This window comes from Giraffa tippelskirchi, chromosome 3 (assembly GCF_054371585.1).
Source record: "Giraffa tippelskirchi isolate mGirTip1 chromosome 3, T2T-mGirTip1v1.2.pri, whole genome shotgun sequence".
NCBI classification, from domain to species: Eukaryota; Metazoa; Chordata; class Mammalia; order Artiodactyla; family Giraffidae; genus Giraffa; species Giraffa tippelskirchi.
In genome coordinates, this window is record NC_137277.1 from 161,120,807 (window position 1) to 161,141,901 (window position 21,095).

General features: G+C 38.5%; 1 protein-coding gene across 19 annotated transcripts in view; it reads right to left on the bottom strand.

Moving 5' to 3' along the window:
• The window catches only part of FN1 (fibronectin 1), a 69,720-nt gene that overhangs the window by 15,501 nt on the left and 33,124 nt on the right, over nt 1-21,095 (bottom strand). For 5 of the 19 annotated variants that reach the window (XM_081583063.1, XM_081583058.1, XM_081583053.1 and 2 more), the window contains exons 21-33: nt 18,955-19,049; nt 17,390-17,558; nt 16,612-16,698; nt 14,319-14,510; nt 11,470-11,652; nt 9,039-9,128; nt 6,727-6,996; nt 5,906-6,022; nt 4,427-4,591; nt 3,749-3,904; nt 2,955-3,068; nt 1,916-2,185; nt 547-734 (exon numbers count right to left, since the gene is read on the bottom strand). In XM_081583063.1, coding sequence (XP_081439189.1) covers nt 547-734; nt 1,916-2,185; nt 2,955-3,068; nt 3,749-3,904; nt 4,427-4,591; nt 5,906-6,022; nt 6,727-6,996; nt 9,039-9,128; nt 11,470-11,652; nt 14,319-14,510; nt 16,612-16,698; nt 17,390-17,558; nt 18,955-19,049 — 2,096 coding nt within the window. Of the gene's footprint in view, nt 1-546; nt 735-1,915; nt 2,186-2,954; nt 3,069-3,748; nt 3,905-4,426; nt 4,592-5,905; nt 6,023-6,726; nt 6,997-9,038; nt 9,129-11,469; nt 11,653-12,774; nt 13,048-14,318; nt 14,511-16,611; nt 16,699-17,389; nt 17,559-18,954; nt 19,050-21,095 lie in introns of all 19 variants that reach the window. The other 14 variants (XM_081583062.1, XM_081583057.1, XM_081583052.1 and 11 more) reach the window with 3 other exon arrangements.

Consider the following 21,095-nt stretch of genomic DNA (forward strand, 5'->3'; position numbering starts at 1 on the left):
TAGAGAGGAAGAGAATAGTCTTATCTCTGAATCCTCTTTCTGTAGTTTCTCCTGAAATTGGCCTTATGTTAAGAAGTACACTAGTTTCCCAGGTACCTGGCTAGCTCCTTGCATGTACCTCTAGAGGTTAAAAATGACTTCAGGAAGGTAGTATTAGGCTGCGTTGGTAAAAACTGGAGAATATGTCTTGCAAAGGTAATAACACTCAGAAAAGCCATAAATAAAATGGATTTATGCATTCAGCCTATGGCTATATAAATTGCTCCCCCCACCGCACACACATACACACACACATACACACACAAACACAAACATTTTAAAATAAACAGGATACATTTAAAGAGCTATGCAACATCCAGTGCTTCTCATAAAATCCTGTCCCTGAGAGTCATCTGGAAAAGCTTCATTCTACTTGACACAAAATTATGACAAAATTAATCTGACAGCAAAGAACACAGATTTCTTATGACATTTTATTTCCACCACTGTCAACTGTGTAAGAGATGACCTACTTCTTTACTCCAGTGAAAAACAGACACTTCTTACCATGAGTCCTGACACAACCACAGATGAGCTATCGGGAGCAAGGTTGATTTCTTTCATCGGTCCAGTCTTCTCCTTAGGGGTCACCCGCACTCGATATCCAGTGAGCTGAACATTGGGTGCCGTCCACTGGGCGGTCAGGCTGGTTGGTGTCACCTGAGTAAACTTCAGGTTGGTTGGTGCAGGAATGGCTGTTGGGATGGTTATCGGTTAGAGTTTATCTTATATAAATGGGGGAAGGGGGGAAATAAAGTGAATTCCAACGAGTACATGGGTTGTGCTTGTTTGGTTTGGTAGGTGCCCTAGTTAAGCAAAGATTCAGTATAGAAAAGTACAAAAGAGGATGCAAAATGAAGAAAATGCTTGCTGAAAAATAAAGTGCTTTTTAATCCAGCAATGCTCAGGATCACTGGAAACATCTGGGTAAATGCCAACAATCTAAGAGACTTTAGGTTTTAGTAGGTTTTTTTTTTTTTGCTTTCCCTTAACAAATTTAAAAAAAAGTCACATTGGTTTATTTACCATTAGGATTGATATTCCATTTCTAAGGGAAGATGAGCAGGAGCCCCTTTCTGACAAAAATTATCTTTGTACGGAAAACCAATTCACAGAGTATTCCATTCCAAAGATAGAATTATGTTTTTATTCTCTTTATTTGGACCCCATGGAAGATATCACTGCTAAATCTGAAGTATTCTCTGTGGTGCAGCATAGGAAGAAAATTGGCTCACAACAGAAGCAGAAAAGAGAAGCAAAGAGCAATAATACGGATTGTCACCTCCAGGTTTTATGTTGTCACAAGGGGACATCTTTAGCATTCCACGCTGCTTCAGAGACAAAGCACAAGAAGATAAAGCATGGTGGAAAGCATCTGCCCTACCAACTCTTTCCTATGCATCTGATTCTTAGGCCTTTAAGCAAAATTATACACTGAGCATGTGATCTCTAACCAGAGAAGGAAGGGCTTATCCATGTGTTCTCAGAATTCTGCAACTATGAAAAGGCCCAGTTTGGGTTCCCTTCTGATAGTAAGCTCTAGGATGCCAGATTTCTTTCTTTTATACACAATGAGCATAACCACAGGGAGTCAAGAAATAATCCACAATTTTCATGTTAACTTCAAATGTCTTGCTTTATGGCCTTTGTGGTAAGCCAAGCCACTCCAAAATTTCCTATTATTAGAATTTCTCTATGTCACCTACACTTCACTGCTTATTACTGTTCTCCTTTAAAGAGGGGCTTTCCTAATAGAGAGGCTGTTTCTGGGTACCCCCTTACATGGGAATCAATAGCCTGATAAAAGTGTAACACACTCAGCAGGGCATAAAGCCACTGCTCCCACGAGCACCCAGTGGTGCAATGAACGATATACCTGTGGACTGGGTTCCAATCAGGGGCTGGCTCTCCATATCATCGTGCAAGGCAACCACACTGACTGTGTACTCAGAACCCGGCCTGAGGCCTTGCAGCTCTGCAGTCTCTTCTTCACCATCAGGTGCAGGGAATAGCTCATGGATTCCATCCTCAGGGCTCGAGTAGGTCACCCTGTACCTGGAAACTTGCCCCTGTGGGCTTTCCCAAGCAATTTTGATGGAATCGACATCCACATCAGTGAATGCCAGTCCTTTAGGGCGATCAATGTCTGTTAGGCAAATTAATGGTAAGAGGTTATGTGAAAAGCAAGTTGTGAAATAAGCATTTTGATAACATGCAAAGCAGTTCTGCAGATACCATTTTTTCTTTGATGAATTAAGTTCCAATTAACCCACTATTAAATGGAAAATTACTTGACCCTTGCTTAAGGCTTTTTGGTTCAGAAAATATTTAATGTTGCATCACTTACTAAAACATAGGTGTACGTGAGATGCGTAGGTACCCTGCAAAATGTCCCCAAATGAGGACTTATTTATATACATTTTAGGATATTCTACCAAGATTTACTTTGGCAATGTGATGTTAGTCTCACAGACCTGGATTTTTTTTATACTTGGAAGTGGTAAAGTTGATTTTAAATGTTAGATTCAGATTGTTATCATCTTTAACTCTGCCACCCCCCCAACCCACTGAGTATTTAAATTAAACATTGGTCCAGCCACACAAATGCTACAAACATAATAGCTTCATGTGGCACACTTCAATCAACTTTACCATCCAGTTGTCGAAAAGGAGATGCAAGCACATTTTGTAGATTGGCTATAGGCTAATAAGATTTTGTTGAGGCCATTTGAGCAAAAGCAATTCAAAGCATAGCACAACTAACTATGATAGTTCCCCAACTTCTTTCCCTGTATGTTCATCACTGAGAAGGAAAAATGTTTGCAATGGGCTCAGCTCAAGATACAAACTAGGTATCCAGACACCTAAGAACAAAGTTTGGCTTTGAACATGGAAAACAGACACTGGTTACATACTGGTTACCGCTGTCTGAACCAGAGGCTGACTCTCTCCATTTTGATTCTGAGCATAGACACTGACCACATACTCCACTGTGGGCTGCAAGCCTTCAATTGTCATTTCTGTTTGATCTGCAAAGGGAGTGAAAAGCAAATGCAGCTTCTATGTCATTTGTTATGACAACCAAGGACTTTCAGAATTTGGTAATAAACGTGTGGTGGCCGGGAATTTTCATTTGCGGAATTATCATGAAAATATTAGAGGACTCACACGTGGATTTCCTCTTGGACAAACATGTTCATTGCTAATACAAATTACCATATTGGAGTGAAGTACACCAAAGGCTAAACTCTAAAATTGAATATGATGGTGCCAACAATGAATGATGCTGCTCTTGAAAAAATGGAAACTAACTGGACTTAAAGATATCGCCTGAGGATCCTAATTGCACAATTATTTTATATGAAAACAGAAACAAGAGCTAAAAGAATCTTTAAAAGTCAGATAGGCCCATCTGTCTCTTCTTAATGTGCATAATAAACAAAATCACAAAGATGAATCTAGTAATTTAAGATGTGCACACCATCAAACACTACTACACATATAAAAACAGAAATGCACTCCTCCTAAAACTTCTACCGTATAGGGAGTTGGTAACAACTTTGAGCCCCGAATTCACAAATAGGGAAATTTTGACACGTGATATGAAACTGTATAGTACTCTGAGCCAGCTGGTCATTTATTTACGAAAACATATCATGTAGTCCTACTCTGTTTATCCTGATGTATGTGAGATGTTGGCTCTTCTTACCTGGACCTACAGTTTTCGTTTTCGAAGGTCCTGGGCCATTTTTAGGAGCAGTGGTCACTCTGTAACCAGTAACAGGGGAACTTGAAGGCAGCCACCTGACACTAATGCTGTTGTCTTGGACATCAGTCACTTGCATCTGCGATGGTTTGTCAATTTCTACAAATAAAAACCAAGAGAAACCAATGAAGCCCCAGCTCCTAGGGACAAGACTAGACTAGCCTTTGTCTCCAGTTCTGGTACTGGAGTAAGAATAATCTCTTACTACTACTAATGACTCTCAGATGTTTATTTTGCAGATGCACTTTTGAGAGCTGGTGCTTGGATCTTGATACCATTGCCTATTTTCAATATGACTATTTCATTCACAAAGAAATTATATTTCCTATAGATGCTGGTCTCCTTACCTTATCAGCTCATCCATTCATTCATTAACAAATATTTACTGAACATCCTCTGTGCCTGTCTGTATTACAGGCACATGAAATACAGCAATCAACAAAACAGACAAAAATCCCTGCCTTGGGGTGCTCCTTATATATCTGGCTCAAAACTCTGTAGCTGTTGCTTCATCTTTTAACAGAAGAAAATTGGTTCCACAATGAAGAAAATACTTTGGGAGAACACTGTAAAAACTTTTTGAGTAAATGAGCCTGGGTCATCCCAAAGGAAGATAAGTACCTGTTCGGTAATGGATGGAAACGGGCTTGCTGCTTGCCGGGCTGTCCCCACGGCCAGTGACAGCATAGACAGTGATGGTGTAGTCCACTCCAGGTTTAAGACCACTGATGGTAGCTGTAGACTTGCTCCCAGGCACGGTGAATTCCTGGACAGGGCTACTTCCTCCTGTTTGAAATGGGGTTAGTTCAAAGTGTGAGGGACTGACAGACACTTGGGGATTGCTGAGTTACTGAATTAACATATTGAGAGCAGCATGTAAGTTATGCCTTTGCTTATTCACTTTTTTTTTTTTAATTTTTTTTTTTAACAAGAAAATATTTTAATACTTCTGTAGCACAAAATTAAACTGAGACAGCTTAAGAGGAATGTGAGGGGATCTAGAAAACCATAAATTATGTAGCTTTATTTTGCCATAACCTAGATGTTGAGAATGAACAGGTGTCCTATGAGCAGTCTCCTATGAGCAGTCTCACTTCTCTCGAAGGCACAGTCTGGGTAATGCACCGAACAAAGAGGCTTGTCCAGTCCCCTGACTTGTCACTTTTAAAGAGTGCTACTAACAGATTCTGAACAGAAAAGTGTATTTATTTAGGTATGTAGTAAGCCTTGAGTGTGTAAAAATTGAGAGAAAAATTGCAGTTAAAATGCTATTTTAACATTGCAGTTTTAACATGTGGTAGGTTAAAATTAGAAGGGGAAAGAAGGTAAGTCCTCAACTCAAGACTGCACATATTGGGCTTCCCTGGTGGCTCAGTGGTGAAAAATCTGCCTGCCAATGCAGGAGACATGGGTTCGATCCCTGACCTGGAAAAATCCCACACGCCATGCACCACACGCCGTGCACCACAACTACTGAGCCTGTGCTCTGGGGCTTGTGCTCTTCAACAAGAGCAGCCACTGCAATGGGAAGCCCATGTGCCACAACTAGAAAAAGGCCTGTGCAGCAACAAAGACCCAGCACAGCCACAAACAAATTTTATATATATATATGTATGTGTGTATATATATATATATATATATGTATGTATATGTATATATATATGTATGTATGTATATATATATGTATATGTATATATATATATGCATATGTATATGTATATAAAAGATTTCATATACTGGGGTCATTTTCCAAAATCTTAATGGAAGACATTCATGTTAAATAAAATCTTGAAAATACAGGAAAGTAAAAGGAAGAGAAATACAAATTACTTATCATTTCACCACTGATAATACAGTTGTGAATTTACAATCCTTCTTCCTCAGCTTTACTGTTCCCTACTAGTATTATACAAACAATGTTTTATCTTGATTTTGCCAACAGTTATAGCATACATATTTCCTACACATTCTTAAAAAAATCAAGGCTCCACTGAATGGACTTGCCAAAGTTTCTTTAATTATGCATCCAATACTGGGGTTTTAAGGTTACCCATGACAGAAGACTCGATCAGGGTGTGAGGAAGCCCTTCCCTAACGCACCTGTTTCTCCATAGGTGATCCTGTAGTATCTCACTGTGACGGCAGGAGCATCCCAGCTGATCAGCAGGCTAGTGGGGGTTGCAGCAATGACTTCCAGGTCCCTTGGAACGTCAGAAACTAGAAACACAAGGGAAAGTTTTCACATCCGTAACTTTCAAAGGATGCCCTGATCCACCTTTTGTTCACTCTCTGGATCACTGCTTTTATGCTTCCTCCATGTAATAATGTAAATGCTATACAAAATCAGCAAAATTAAAAGTTATGGACACTGCAAGGTTAGAGGTCAAGGAGACAATTCAAATCGTGGCAAGATGATTATTTCAAGTTTATTGAAGAGTTTTCCCCTCAATGTCTTCTTGTGAAAAATTTTTGAAACAAAAGTTATAAAAATAATATAATGAACACCCATATTTCCTGTCTTTAGGTATTTGCTAATTGGTGATATTTGCCACATTTCCTTGCCTCTATGTCTTTTTGTTAATCCATTTGAGACTGAACTACAGAAATGATGATACTTCTTCCCTAAGTACTTAAGCATCTATAGCTTAAGAACAATTTACAACGTTATATTAAAATGACTTTGTTTTTAAGAGAACTTTGAAACAGAACGTTTTCAACCTTTCAAATAAAACTTTAGTTCTTAAAAATGCACATACACCTAATTCAGGTGAGAAATTTCTTGGACTAAAGAAGTTATCTCATAACCATAATCTATTTTTTTTAAGATATGATGACTCAGACAACACAAAGCTGTGTCACAGAAGCTACTGCCTGCATAGGAAAGTCCTTTGGGTTTCTTTGCAGATGGGAAAACAAGTTACCTGTTGATTGTTGGCCAACCAAGGGCTGACTTTCCTCTTTACTATTAACAGCGACAATGCTGACCACATATTCTGTGCCTGGGTTCAGGTTGGTGAGGGTGATGGAATTCCGAGAGGGGGGCACTCGATCTTCCCGGGGTCTTCCACCCATGTGCTCAGGATGATGGCGGATCTTGTAGCCAGTGATGGTGGCTCGCGGAGCAATCCAATGGACAGTGAAAGAGTTGGCAGTGATATCAGAAAAGTCAATGCCACTTGGGGAGTCAAGACCTGTTTTTCCCATCCATGGGAGGAAGAGATAAAGGGGGAAAAAAGATAGCACCAACTTAGGAAGTGAGGAAGAATGTAAGGAAAAGTAATATCCATCCAGTGTTTCAACCCTTTTCCACTAACACAATGAACTGTCGTAAACCTTAGGTTATGACACACTGGTTCTAAGACACAGATATTTCAAAATCATAAACTGACTTTGTTCAAGTTGTCCAACTCATTTTTTTTTTTCTTTTTGCTTTGGCTAAGTAATCCAGGTGATTTCTGCATCACATTTGAAGACAGGAGTTTAAGATATTCTGGGAACTGATATTTTTCAAATGCTTCAGTGTTCAAGTATTCTGTTTCTATCCTATAAGTGTATCTCTCAAAGTAAGGCAAGACCTGCCCACTCTCAAGGTAAGTGTTTGGCTCTCAAAGAAGCTTTCTACACTCAAGAGGAATTGATATGTCAATAGGGTGTTAACAATGTCAAACAAAAAACTTTCTAAAACTAATATAAGACTTCATCCCGGACAAATTACAATTCACCTAATTCCTTGTGAATTGAGAATTTAGTGCATTGAAGAAAAATTAACAAAATTTAGGGCTGATCTCAAATTCAAATCACTTAACTTCTCTGGGATTTCCAGCAAATTTCACTTTAGTTATAACATTTATTTTAATAACATACTCAAATCAAATTGAGATACCACAACTACTTTTTGGAAGCAAATGGACTATAAAAAATAAGTAAGTGGTTATATTAAAGTGCACTCTTTAAAAGGGAAAAATTAACAGAAACACTCATATTTAAGAAGGGCATAATATTATGGGATTAATATTCCATCAAGTAGGAAAAAAATAAATAAACTCATTGGCTTAGTAAGGAGGGAAAATACTTAGATGACAATGACAGTGTTGGGTCAGCCATTAGACAGAGCTGCCTAACGAAAAGGAATTTCACTCTCTCTCAGTAATGGAAATTATAAAATATTATTCTTGGGAGATAGTTTTAAAAAGACAGACAACAAAGTTTCTGAACTATTTTCAAGCCTCCCTGGAGGCAGAGAGTATAATCTTAGTGATTGGAAGTCAAAGTAACAGTTGAATAAGGTGTTTTAATTTTTTTAAAAATCAATCAATATTTTTTTATTGAAGTATAACTGATTTACAATGTTGTGTTAATTTCTGCTGTGCAGCAAAGTGATTCAGCTATACACATATATACATTCTATTTTTTAATATTCTTTTCCATTATGGTTTATGATAGGGTATTGAATATTGCTCCCTGTGCTATAGAGTAGGACCTGATTGTTTATCCATCCATATATAATAGGTTGAATCTGCTAATCCCAAAACTCTCAGTCCTTTCTTCCCCAACCCCTTTCCCTTTGGCAACCACAAATCTGTTTTCTATGTCTGTAAGTCTGTTTCTGATTCATAAATATGTTCATTTGTGTCATATCTTAGATTCCATATATAAGTGATATGGTATGTGTCTTTCTCTTTCAGACTTACTTCACTTACTATGATAATCTCTAGTTGCACCCATGTTGCTGCAAATGGCATTATTTCATTCTTTTAAAATGACTGAGTAGTATTCCATTGTATATATTACCACATCTTCTTGAGTCATTCATCTGTCGATGGTCATTTAGGCTATTTTCACATCTTGGCTATTGTAAACAGTGCTGATATAAACATAGGGTTGTGTCTATCCTTTTGAATTATAGTTTGGCTGTGTATATGCTCAGGAGTAGGATTACTGGTAACTTTATTTTCAGTTTTCTTTTGAATTATAGTTTGGCTGTGTATATGCTCAGGAGTGGGATTACTGGTAACTTTATTTTCAGTTTTCTAAGGAATCTCCTCACTGTTTTCCACAGTGGCTGTACCCATTTACATCCCCATAAGGTGTCTTAATTTTTAAGACCAGTGGTCAAAGATAATGACCGCTCCCCCAAAAAATGGAGATGTATTTTTAGAAGCAGCACCAAATTTTGCTCTTCAAAACTGGTAGGTGAAAGCCTCTCTGTAAGCATGTCGCCCACATGACTCACCGGTTTTCTGTCTTCCTCTAAGAGGTATGCTCTCATGCTGCTCGTAAACACTGGAGACACTGACTAAGTACTCGGTGCCAGGCAGGAGATCTGAAAAGACAAATGAGAATTATTTTTATAATGTGCTTGAAAGAATGAAAACCCAAAGTACCCTTGGTACTATTTCAACTAATAAAATATCCAAGAGTCCAGTTCTAGAGCCTCTTTACACCAAAGTGAACATTGCTACCTGAAGAGGGGCTGTCAGCAGTGATGAGGAAGGGTTGCCCCACCCTGTAGCATCTTCAAGCCTTTCCCTCAACTCCACATCTGTGGGTGTGACTCAGCTGCATCTGAAATAAGCTGGAGCTTCTCCAGCACAGTAATATTTCTGTCATTCACTTAACAGCATGTCTGTTGAGCACACGTGATCATGACTATGGCACTGCAGATATCATTTATACTCCTTATAACAACACAAGGAGGTAGACTGCTACTTTTTAAAACTGGTTTATTGCCGAACAACGAAGTGCCAATATTTAAAATGTCTAATTTGACAGATTTTGACAATCATATAGACTTGTGAAACCATCACCACATTTAAGACAATGAACATATCCACTGCCTCCAAAAGTTTGGTTTACAATTATCCCCAGCTCACAGATGAGAAAAATAAGGCACAGAGAAGTTATCTTTTCTGATATATGTGCCAAGATGACACAGGAGATGACCCAAGCCAAGACCAATGGTCTTAACAATTAACCTTTACTTGAAAAGAGTCATACTTATTATGGAGAGTGATGGGTTCTGCCATACTAAGATAAGAACAGAATATTTAAGGGGCTTCCCAGGTGGCTCACTGATAAAAAATCCTCCTGCAGTGCAGGAGATGGACAAGACATGGTTTCGATCCCTGGGTCAGGAAGATCCCCTGGAGTAGGAAATGGCATCCCACTCCAGAATTCTTGCCTGGGAATCCCATGAACAGAGGAGTCTGGAGGGCTAATGTCCATGGAGTTACAAAGCCAAACACAACTGAGCAAGTGAGAGCACACACACAGAGAATATTTGAGTTGAACATACATTCCTGGGTCTCCTTTCATTCTGAGGTACCAAAAAGATACAGAGTAAGGTTTCTAACCTTTGAATCCCTATTCACAAGACCCTTTTCCAGCTACACCATCTCCCCTTCTGTAGGGGCCCCTGAAAGTTTTGAAAAATCACGAGACTAGGATACAGGATGTTTGGACTCCCCTTTCCTCCTTCCTGCTTGGCCAGGGGCAATGGACTTAGCCTCTGGAGACCTCAGTTGCTTCAACTGCATAGTCAGGATAATTAATGGCTTCTCTAGGGGGAAATGGCTACCTTGTGATCTAGAATTGGATCTAGAATAAGACCTTAGAACATTTGAACACGTGACAGGTCTGTGGCTAATGTGGGGCAGACAGTGGTCCTGAAGCAGAGCCTTGTGTAGTGGGTAATGCTGTAACTACTGATTCCAGAATGCTCCAGAACAGAATCATAGCCCCACTGAAAGGCAGATATAAGGATTTCTCACTCTCAGCCACAAAATGAGAAACCAGGACTGTGGTCATGCTGAGTTGCTTTTCTTTACATTTCATTCTCTAAAATATGTCTGAAAGATGGAGGATGTCTTCAGACCATCATTAGGTAGTGTACCTAAATGTGAGCTAGTTTTCCCTTATGTAAAAATGTTTGCTGTTCTTATATGTGTATTTTACTATTATAGCAAAAATAATGAGAAGCAATATTTATGTGAAAAGCAACATGTAGCAGTCTGCTTTTATTTTCTTTAATAAAAAATATCAATTTCAAAAGGGTAGGAACTAGAAAGAAACAATTTCCATAAACTGTGGCTGTTTATTTTAGTGTCAGTTATTTTCAAAAGTCCTCCGCCTTCAGAGAAATCCTGCTAACAGATTTTTTTTTGAAGTACAAATTAAACTCCTGGCTCTTTCTTCAAAATAAAATCCTGATCTATCCTGAGTGACCAGTCACTATTTCTTAAGTTTCAAATACCAAATAGATTACCTGCTGACACTTAAATGAGAATAAAACAGATGCCGTGACACTAGTTTCAATCTTCAATGTTTTCTCTCGCTAAACACTGAGATTTAGTCATGTAACGTCTCTTGGCACACATTTGTTTTTAATGTGCTTATTTGGAAGCAGAACTTGTTTGAAGTCTTTGAACTTTACAGTTGGTGTTTTTCCACTCTGATTTTTGAAAAGTTGTAGATATCAAAGGTATGTTAAAATAACAACAAATATAACATCTTTCAAAATTACAGAGCTGTGCATTAGATTTGGAATCTAGTTTGTAGTTCTGTTGTATCTGTCTTAATCTCTGTTGCTCCTACCCAAAAACACAAAATTCTTTTCCTTATGTGCTAGGCTAGTATTTATTGAACAAATACACTTGAATGCTTACTTGTTAAGACCACTGCGTTGTCTGAAGGAGAAATTGACAGCTCGGCAACATCCTCCTCGTTTTTCACAGGCGAGTAGCGCACCAGGAAGTTGGTCAGTTCAATGGATGAAGGTGGAGCCCAGGTGACACGCATTGTGTCGGGACCAACATTGGTAAATCGCAGATCAGTGGGAGGAGGGACAGCTGGTTTCAAATAAAAAGGAAGACTCAGTTAACGTCACTTAAAAAATAAAGCTTAACAAGGATAGCTGGAAAGGTAAAACCAGTATTTCATGCATAAAGGAAACGAGTCATCATCATGCAAATAGTCTCATCTAATCTAAATCATAGTTAACTACTGTTAAAAATAAAACACTACACCCAGTACTGTTAGGCCCCTTTAACCTTTCTGCCATCCATATATTTTAAAGAAAAATTTTAATTCACTTTCAAATACATAAAATCAAGGTACATGATTAATACCACGGATGATTATTTGATCCCAGGCTGAAGAGGCTTAAGTTGCCACACAGCAAAAAGAAACATAGCGATACTTTCCAAAGAAACACATGCATACAGACAAAAAGACAGGAGGGTCCTAAATGTCCCCCTGACAGGAGTGACTACAGCTATGCCACAGCTACAATTTCATCAGTGAAGTCTACTTACAAGTGAGAAGGGTTCATGCAAATGGGTTCTCAGCATGTTTCTTACCATGCAGGGCAGAGAACCTTTATAATGTTGCATGCTGGTCCCCAGTCTGTGGTTAAAGAGGAGTTTCTTTACCTTATCATGGCAATAAAACCTAGAATGTACCAAAGTCTCTTTTTCTCCCACCACAAAAAACCCTCCTTCCACTCTACCCTAAATTTCAATCAGTTTTTAGACACTCACAAACAAGATGGTCGAGTTTATGAAAGAAGGAAGAGTCTAATGGTACATTTTGGAAGTACATTTCTTTTTATTAACTGGTACTCTTGATACAATTTGGTATAAATGCTAGATTTTTTTTAAAAAAAATTCCAGGTCTGCAAATTCAATGAACTTTTGGCATTTTTTTATTTGATAGATCAAATATCTATGTTTCTCTAGCTTTACACAAATTCATATTCATGGCTTCAATGAAAATGTACTTAAGACTACTGCATATGTCTTCATCCAATCAGTGAAGCATATACCTTCTACTCTTTACCCCCTGATCTACCCTCTCTTAATCTTCGGCAAATTGCTGGTTTTTTCCCTCGAAACATCCACATTTAACCGGGGTGACTGGGGACAGCATGCAACACCATCCATGTCTTAAACACAGAAGTTTTCAAAATTCACCCGTTTGTTGTGTCAGTGTAGTAGGGGCACTCTCTCCGCCATTAATGAGAGTGATAACGCTGATGTCATAGTCAATGCCGGGCTCCAGCCCTGTGACTGTGTAGTATCCTACTGAGGAGTCCACAAAATCTTCAAAAATAGGGATACCTTCTCCTGCCGCAACTACTGTGATGCGGTACCCAATAATGGTGGAAGAGTTTAGCGGGGTCCACCTCAGGCCGATGCTTGAATCAGTTATATCAACAAAGCTTAGGTCAGTGAGTTGGGGCACCTCTATTGAGTTACAAAGCAAAGGAGGGCAAAAGGAAAACGGAGGCAAAAAAGAGGAAAAAATAAAGCAGTGTACATCAGGTTACTAGTGGTAAAATTGATAGTGTTAAAGCAATGATGGTAATATGCAATCTGTTCCAAATTATCTGAAAAGACTTTTTAAGCACCATGAATAGTTTGCTTCCCTGGGAGAATAAAACAGGTTACAATATTTCTTTAGGGATTTTTGGTTTGTTTCTTTTTTGAAAATCCCCAAAACAGTAAAGTTTGAACCTCTCAGGTTCTAAAGATTATAGTCCTGTTTGGGATATCAAAACCATTCTTAGAACCTAGATATAATATCTATAGTAAGTAACAGCAAAGTTTAAAAAATAATCTAAAACTTTTTAGTAGGAGAATAAAGCTTGCATGAAAAAGGTTAAAAAAATTGATTGATGAGTTTTTCTTTTTTTTCCCATAGAAAAACTCATGACAACATCAGGGCCATAATGCTAACGCATTATGAATGTGTGGTATAAAATGTGCCATTCAAAAGCACATTCAGGTGAAAGACAGGCCTGAGTCCAAGGCCACTGTTAATATTTTGTTCATTTCATAATCAAAGTTATTTAATTAGTATTAGTAAAAGCATTCTACCAAATCGTGCAAAGAACACAACCTGTCTAATGCTTTCATTCTGTCATGATTCAATTTTGGACGAACAACAGACCGATCCCAAGGTAGGGCTCTTCAATGTTGTCATTCAATCCACAAGAAAGTACACCCTAAAAGTGTGGCCTTTCTTTTTCCTTTTTTTTTTTCAATTTAAAAAAAGAGGGATTTGAAATAGCAAGATGAAGAGCTGAATGTGTATGTCAACCAAGAGCTATTTCAGTGCTCACATATGGAGACTGTAAGATCAGGCAAAAATGTACAGATGGGATGCATTTACCATATTACTTTTCGCCCGTTGGTACCGAGTACAGACATATGACATCGCTTTAGTAATATTTCCACGTGAGCGGACAGTACAGAGTTAAGCCATGGTTGCCACTCCACTGCATACCCATCGCAACAAAGAGCATCCCAGTGAAGCACAGACAATCAAGCAGTGTTAACAGCAAGCATTTGTCCAAATAGTGGCTTTGACATCATGGTTCTAGAGAGTGTGGTTGGGAGGTCAGAATTAAATCCCAAACATATTTTGACACACTCAACCATCTGGGGATTAAGAGGTTAATCCCCACTCTTATTGGAACTGCCACTCTGAAGATAACAGCTGATTTTTCCATTACCTGGGATGATGGTATCAGAGATAGGGACACTTTCCTTGTCATCTTTGACAGTGTAAACACTGACATTGTACTCCAGGCCTGGACTCAGGTTTTCAAAGGTGCAGGAACTCTGATCAGCATGGACCACTTCCTCCAGAGAGTATCCCTGCTGGCCGTTTGTGGGGGTGGTGGTGATTCTGTAGCCAGTAATGTCTGCAGAAAATAGAAAGGAGAAAGTTACTGCCCAGAACCTTTGCCACCCAGAGACAAGTACTAGACTGATGCACCTCGAAGGGGAATGGTGAATGGACTCAATATTTATGTGCTGAAGACTCCACCTACTGTCATTCAGTGCTTACAGCAACCCTTTGAGGAAGGTATTAATATCCTCAGTTTAAAGAAAATCTTGGAAAGGGAAAATGATTACCAAAGCCTCTTCTGTCCTAAATTCCATGTTCCTTCTACCATGTGTACCCTGATTTTCCTTAGTGGATCATTTGCAGGACAGCTAAAGGATATTCTATTATACCTGCTTAGCAGGGAACTGGCTCTCACCCTTAGGCATACTCCCCAAAATAGGTTCTCCTCATTTATTAAAATAAGGTCTGAACCTATGGGATTTACAGGTGGGGAAGATCCCCTGGAGAAGGGAATGGCTACCCACTCCAGTATTCTTGCCTGGAGAATTCCAGGGACAGAAGAGCCTGGTGGGCTACAGTCTATGAGGTTGCAAAGAGTCAGACATGACGGAGTGACTAATACTATTCAACAATAAGGAAAGGAGAAAAAGTGAAAAACAAAAGTGACTCTATTTATTCTAGGAAAAGTATATTGGGATTTCCCTGGCGGTCCAGTGGTTAAGACTCTGCGCTTTCAATGCAGAGGCCTTGGGTTTGATACCTGGTCAGGGAATTAAGATCCCATATGCTGCATGGCATGGCCAAATTAAAAAAAATAGTGTATTAAGTGCTGAAGACTTCAGAAATCATAGAAGTGGGGCAGTGAGAGGGTTGAGGGGAGGAGAGAGACATCCGAACTAAAATAGCAATGACCAGAGAGTCACAGGGACAGACTAAGAGTTAAGTGAGAAAGTATGTTTAAGTTAAACTTACTAAAAAGGGAGAAAATGATGGTATATTTTATAATTAGGAATAAGGTGACCACTAAAGTAGTATATACAAGGAATTCCAAATGGATGGGAAATTAATGTTTGGGTCATTACATGTGCTAATGACCATTCAGATGGACAGACTAAAGCATCCATTAAGACTAAGTACTAATGATCTAGCTTCTGACAAGCACGAAATTTGCCAACCTGAAAGTTTCAACTTTAGAGTGATTCAACTGGAAATAGTGTAGTTTGGGCTTAAATGATGCTTCTACAGGTAATGAAAACTTCACCAAAATCACTTTACTTCAGAGGGAATTAAAAAGGATATTTTGAGCTAGCTTTATTGTGTGTGACACCACATATTGATCCAATTTAGAGATAATTGCCTCAACTGTGTATCCCAGCAAAGGTAAGAACTATTTTTAAAAAATGAGAATACAAATCAGAATAGTGAAATAATAAGCAAAATAAAGCCATCTAATAAGTACATATAGTAGTTATGGATGCCATCAACATCAGTTGGCATTTCTGTTTCTAATTTATCCTGATAAATGAGTATCCTGATATCTCAATTGTAATTCCCCCAATATAATCAATGATAAATATTTTAGTTAACATTTCTCATGGACTTGACAAAGGTCAGGAATATCTAAAATTTCTCTTGCCATTGCCCCATTCCATAATGATACTTGAATATTGTCATAGATATCTTTACACATATTAGGATTGTATGGGGGTTCCCTGATGGCTCAGCAGGTAAAGAAATGGCCTTAAATGCAGGAGACACAGGTTCAATCCCTGGGTCGGGAAGATCTCCTGGAGGAAATGGCAACCCACTCCAGTATTCTTGCTTGGAAAATTTCATGAACAGAGGAACTTGGCAGGCTACAGTCCATGTGTATAAATATGTGTGAAAGAGTTTAGATAAAAGCTTTATGTAAAGCTTTAGAAAGACAATCACAGAATGCCATTTAGCCAAATTTCTCAGTATTGAGTATAAGTAAAACTAACAACTAAGATCCAAATACATGATGCTGAATGTGAGTCTGAACACTTGAGTTACAATCCCAGTCCTGTAACATTTGTGACAATGGATATAAGTTAATATTTTCTGAGTCTACGTTTTTTCATTCTGTAAGAGGGAGGTCATTTCCACCTTTCATTAGCCTTAGAATTCTGTGCTCTGATCCAGTGCGGGCTTACCAGGAGTGGTACTCCTCTCCCAGGAGACGGTAAGCACTCCAGTGTCCGGGTTTGCCTCCAGGTGCAAGTTCGTTGGTGGAGACAGTGCTACACAGAAAAAAATTTAATTAAAAGTTAAAGCTCGCATGGGGTTCCCAGGTGGTGCTAGTAGTAAAGACCCTGCCTGCCAATGCAGTTGTAAGAGATGTGGGTTCAACTCCTAGGTCGGGAAGATCCCCTGGAGGAGGGCATGGAAACCCACTCCAGTATTCTTGCCTGGAGAATCCCATAGGCAGAGGAGCCTGGTAGGCTACAGTCCATGGGGTCACAAAGAGTTGGACACGACTGAAGTGACTTAGTATGCATGCATGCATGCATACAAAACTAGCATAAAGTGCTTGAGCTATAGAATGCTTCTCTCCCTTCCTCCCCACTCCCTCCCTCTTTCTCTGTTCCTTCAATTATCAGTAAAAATAAAGAAGTTGTACTATAAAACCATGATGGATAGCAATTTTCTGGGAGCATTTTTTTTTACAATTTTAAATTTTGCAACACTGCTGAAATCTTTTTCTGTGTTGTCAATTCACAGATAACTTTTGATATGGAAAGAACACTTCTGATGCCATGAATTATATGATATCAGTTGAACTTGCTACTCCAGACTTAGAATAGCTAATACTACAAATAGCAATGAAATCTTTCCCTTGTGTCATTATCGTAAGTAAAAAGTGATACCGCTATCAGTTACCTTTAAAAAGTGCAACAGTTTAAAACATGAAAAGAGGCAAAGAACTCTTACGTGTTACCACTTTCTTCACAATTGGCGCATCTCTCTCTTGCCCGTCTCTGAGGACAGAGATGGTATAAACGTATTCCACACCTGGAGTCAGGCCAGACACAACGATGCTTCCTGACTCTGAAGTCACTTCTCGTGGTGCTTCTCCGCCCTGGCTTGGTCGTACACCCAGCTAGGAGAAAGAAAGCAAAATAAACATCAAGGACAAATATTTCCAGAGCTGAGTTACTGCTGAGAAGTTGTGGTTATGCTTCGCATAATGTGGACTCCTCAGGAACTGTACTCTGCTTTTACTTGGGAATAAGTTGGGACCTTACTTTAGCTCTATTAAATAATTCCACTGGAAATTCCCCAGAATTTGGGGGAGGGTGCCAGTTAGGGGAAGTATCTTCCAAAACTAAGTTAAGGTAGTTTATAATGGAAGGTTCCAGAGAAACATCATTACATATTGTTTCACTTGATAAATAACTTCCTGGTACAAACCAGAAGTACACAAAAGCTTTTGGCTAGATGTCCGTTCATTTCTTATTTTCTTTTGCTGGAAGAAATCCTCGAGTTCTCTCTTTAATGAGTTACTAACATTCAGCTTAAAGGTACCAGCCCCTGTACTTTGTATTTCAAAAACACTCCTTTTGAAGAAGTATGTTCATAGCTTCAAATGCAAGATTGATATGTTACAAAGAAGAATTAAGATTACTATGCCCAGAATTTTCAACCCTTTTAGTATTTTATTTTAAAAAAACTTGGGTGATATTGTGTCATCAGGGTTCAACTCTGGAGGCAGCCTTAGTAAGTTATAAGGCTTCGGGAAATTTAAAAGATACATTGACGATCTTCAAAAATGGATTCTCTGTATTTAAGTAGTGTAATTATCAATATGCTACTGCATATTTCAAAAAAGAAGTGGTCTTCAGTATATATTTTAAAACAAACAATCATTAGGATTTAGTCTTGATTTTCAAGTATAATAAATATTTCTCTCTTCACACTCTAAATGCCAAAGAAAGGAAATCTTTTAAACACATTCGTTTGTATTCCTCACTTCCCTAATACCATTACTTTAAAAAACAAGTATCCAGATCTACAGGGAAGAGCTTAATCTTAACTTCTATTAAGAGATTCACCCAAGGGGCTTTGAACAAGTTGAGATGAAACTGATTGGATGAAAATGTGATTTTTGAGCTATTCTGAGTTTAATTGGTCTCCTTAAATTGGTTTTTGTGAACTTGATACCCATTTAGAACAACACAACAAATGCGGTTTCCCTATGTATATTTTTAAATGTAATTCCCTGGGGGAAAGAATAGAGAAAATAAGATAACAACTAACAGCTTCATACTAATGTTTTCTTCTTTGCAAAGCACTTTTACAGCCTCAATCCATCTTTCCAGCAATTCAGGGAGGCAGAAGTATTGTGATGCCCTGACAATGTGGCCAGAGAGGTATGAACAGAAACAGGACAAAAACCAAGTCATCCGATTCTTGAAACATCCTGTTTTAACCACATCCAGAAGCACGAGGGCACCTCAGGGCTGTATCACAAGAGATTAGGAACATCTGCAATTTACCTTAAAACCAATCCTTGGGGCAGGCGTCCATGTAATCACAATGGTGGTCTCAGTCACCTCTGTGTTGTAAGGTGGGATGGAGCCCAGAGGCTGCACTGTGAAATGGAATCAAAAAAGCGTGTGTTCAAACCTCAGAATCATGGAGAATGCAGATAAATATTTTTTATCCGGAACCTCAGTTCAGTCAACTAACGATCCAAAATGTAACATACATGAAAATTTGGAGTAGATCAGTGCCTTTCAATCTTTCATGTACCACACAAATCATCTGAGACCTGGCTTAAATGCAGGTTCTGATTCTATAGGTGCATATGTGGCTGAGTAGTTTGCATTTCCGTAACACCAATGCTGTAGGTCCGTGAATCACATTTGAATAACAAGGAGTTGGATGACCACAGAGGACGCTTTCAACTCCTTGGATTCAGTAATCTGTGTATTTTCATCATGTTTGGGATTTGAGTTTGATGACAACAACTTTCCCTATCATCAGTATAAAATCCCATATAAAATGTAAAACTGGTCATCACGAACTGATTATCACTCTGCTTCTTAATCATTATTTTGAGAACAATGGTTAAATTATAAGACAATTATGCTGAGTCATTCCATAATGATGGCCAATTATTATTTTTTACTTCATACAGGAGTATAACTAACTAACAATATTGTGATAGTTGCAGGTGGAAAGCAAAGGGACTCAGCCATACATATACATGTATCCATTGTCCGCCAAACTCCCTTCTCATTTGAGCTGATGGCCAATTATTTTTGGTGGCAAAAAGAGATGCCATATGAAAGTTAAACAAAATCTGCCACCATGGATACACTTATAAATTCTAAATAGTCTTTCTTTAAATATATAATTATTCATTCAGAATAATCACACTACAGAAAGTTAGCATTCTGCCACTGGAATTAGGAATTAGAAGAAAAGTTGATTTCAAATCTCCTAGATCCTGACATCACTTATTTCCTAGTGAAAATAATGCTTAAAAAAAAAAGGAAGAGTATGTGTACACAAAGTTGAGATACACATTTTCAACAGTCTTACAGACCTTATCATAAACTTAAACTCTTTAAAATATAATTGGCAGAACAACTAAATCTTGTAATAAGGGAACAAGCATTTCGATAACCGGCTGCTATGGGAAAGGTGAGGTCTTAGAATTTAATACATTTGTATCAGGTGAGTCAAATTCCAGGTTTTCAAGCATGTGGCCTTGGTCACACGTTTGGTGCCTTCGTAATTTCTTCCTCTTTGCATCCCAACCAAATTTTTGTACCCACCAAGAAAAAACCTAGTAAATGCATTTTAATTCTAAATTATGAATGGCTGATTTGACAAAGACATCCTACAGACTTAGACAAATGAATATTAAGAGTCTTTAATATTACTCTGTTATTACTCAGCTCCAGTCGTGGGAAAATTCAGTCCCAGCACTGCAAATGTCTTCCAATCAAGATTTTCGTGTGCAACTTTTAAAAAATTACTTTTAAAATCCTATTGTCTGAAAAAACAAAATATGTGTGTGGGCTCCTTTGTAATGACTGCTCTAACGGCTGGACTGAAGTTCTACTGGTTTAGAGGCATGTTTCATGAGTATGTTATTATTTTGATGATGTTTTCAGGAGAGTTAGGATGGGTGACCCATGATGCCTTCCCAGAGTCACTGAAATTGCCACTGACTTTGCCAAAATGCCATGGCCGTCCCTGAGTGACCATTTAATGACCACAAGAAACAATTCAGGGAGCAGTTTCTTTCACTGAACATCTGGGAAAGCCACAATTTTTTCAAAAAACATTCTCAACTGTCTTGGGCTTTATGATTGGGTGTTTTCTATTGCTTGAGCCAGCCATCTAAAAGGTTCCCAAGTTTAAGATGATGCTCTCTGCCTGGGAACACCATTACGGGAAACCCTCCAAACCACAAACCCACAAACTGATGGCAAACAAAGAATGTGACTGTAAGTATTAGCTATGGATTCTGGCGGGTCCTGTTAGGTGAAGGACAGCCTGGATGTTAAAAAATAAAATTTTCCCTATTTATAAACAAGTAGGCTGATTTTCCCCCAGAAACAGCTCTCCTACCCCCACCATATGCTCTTAAGAATTTAGTACAAGTTATAAAACCCAGAAAAGT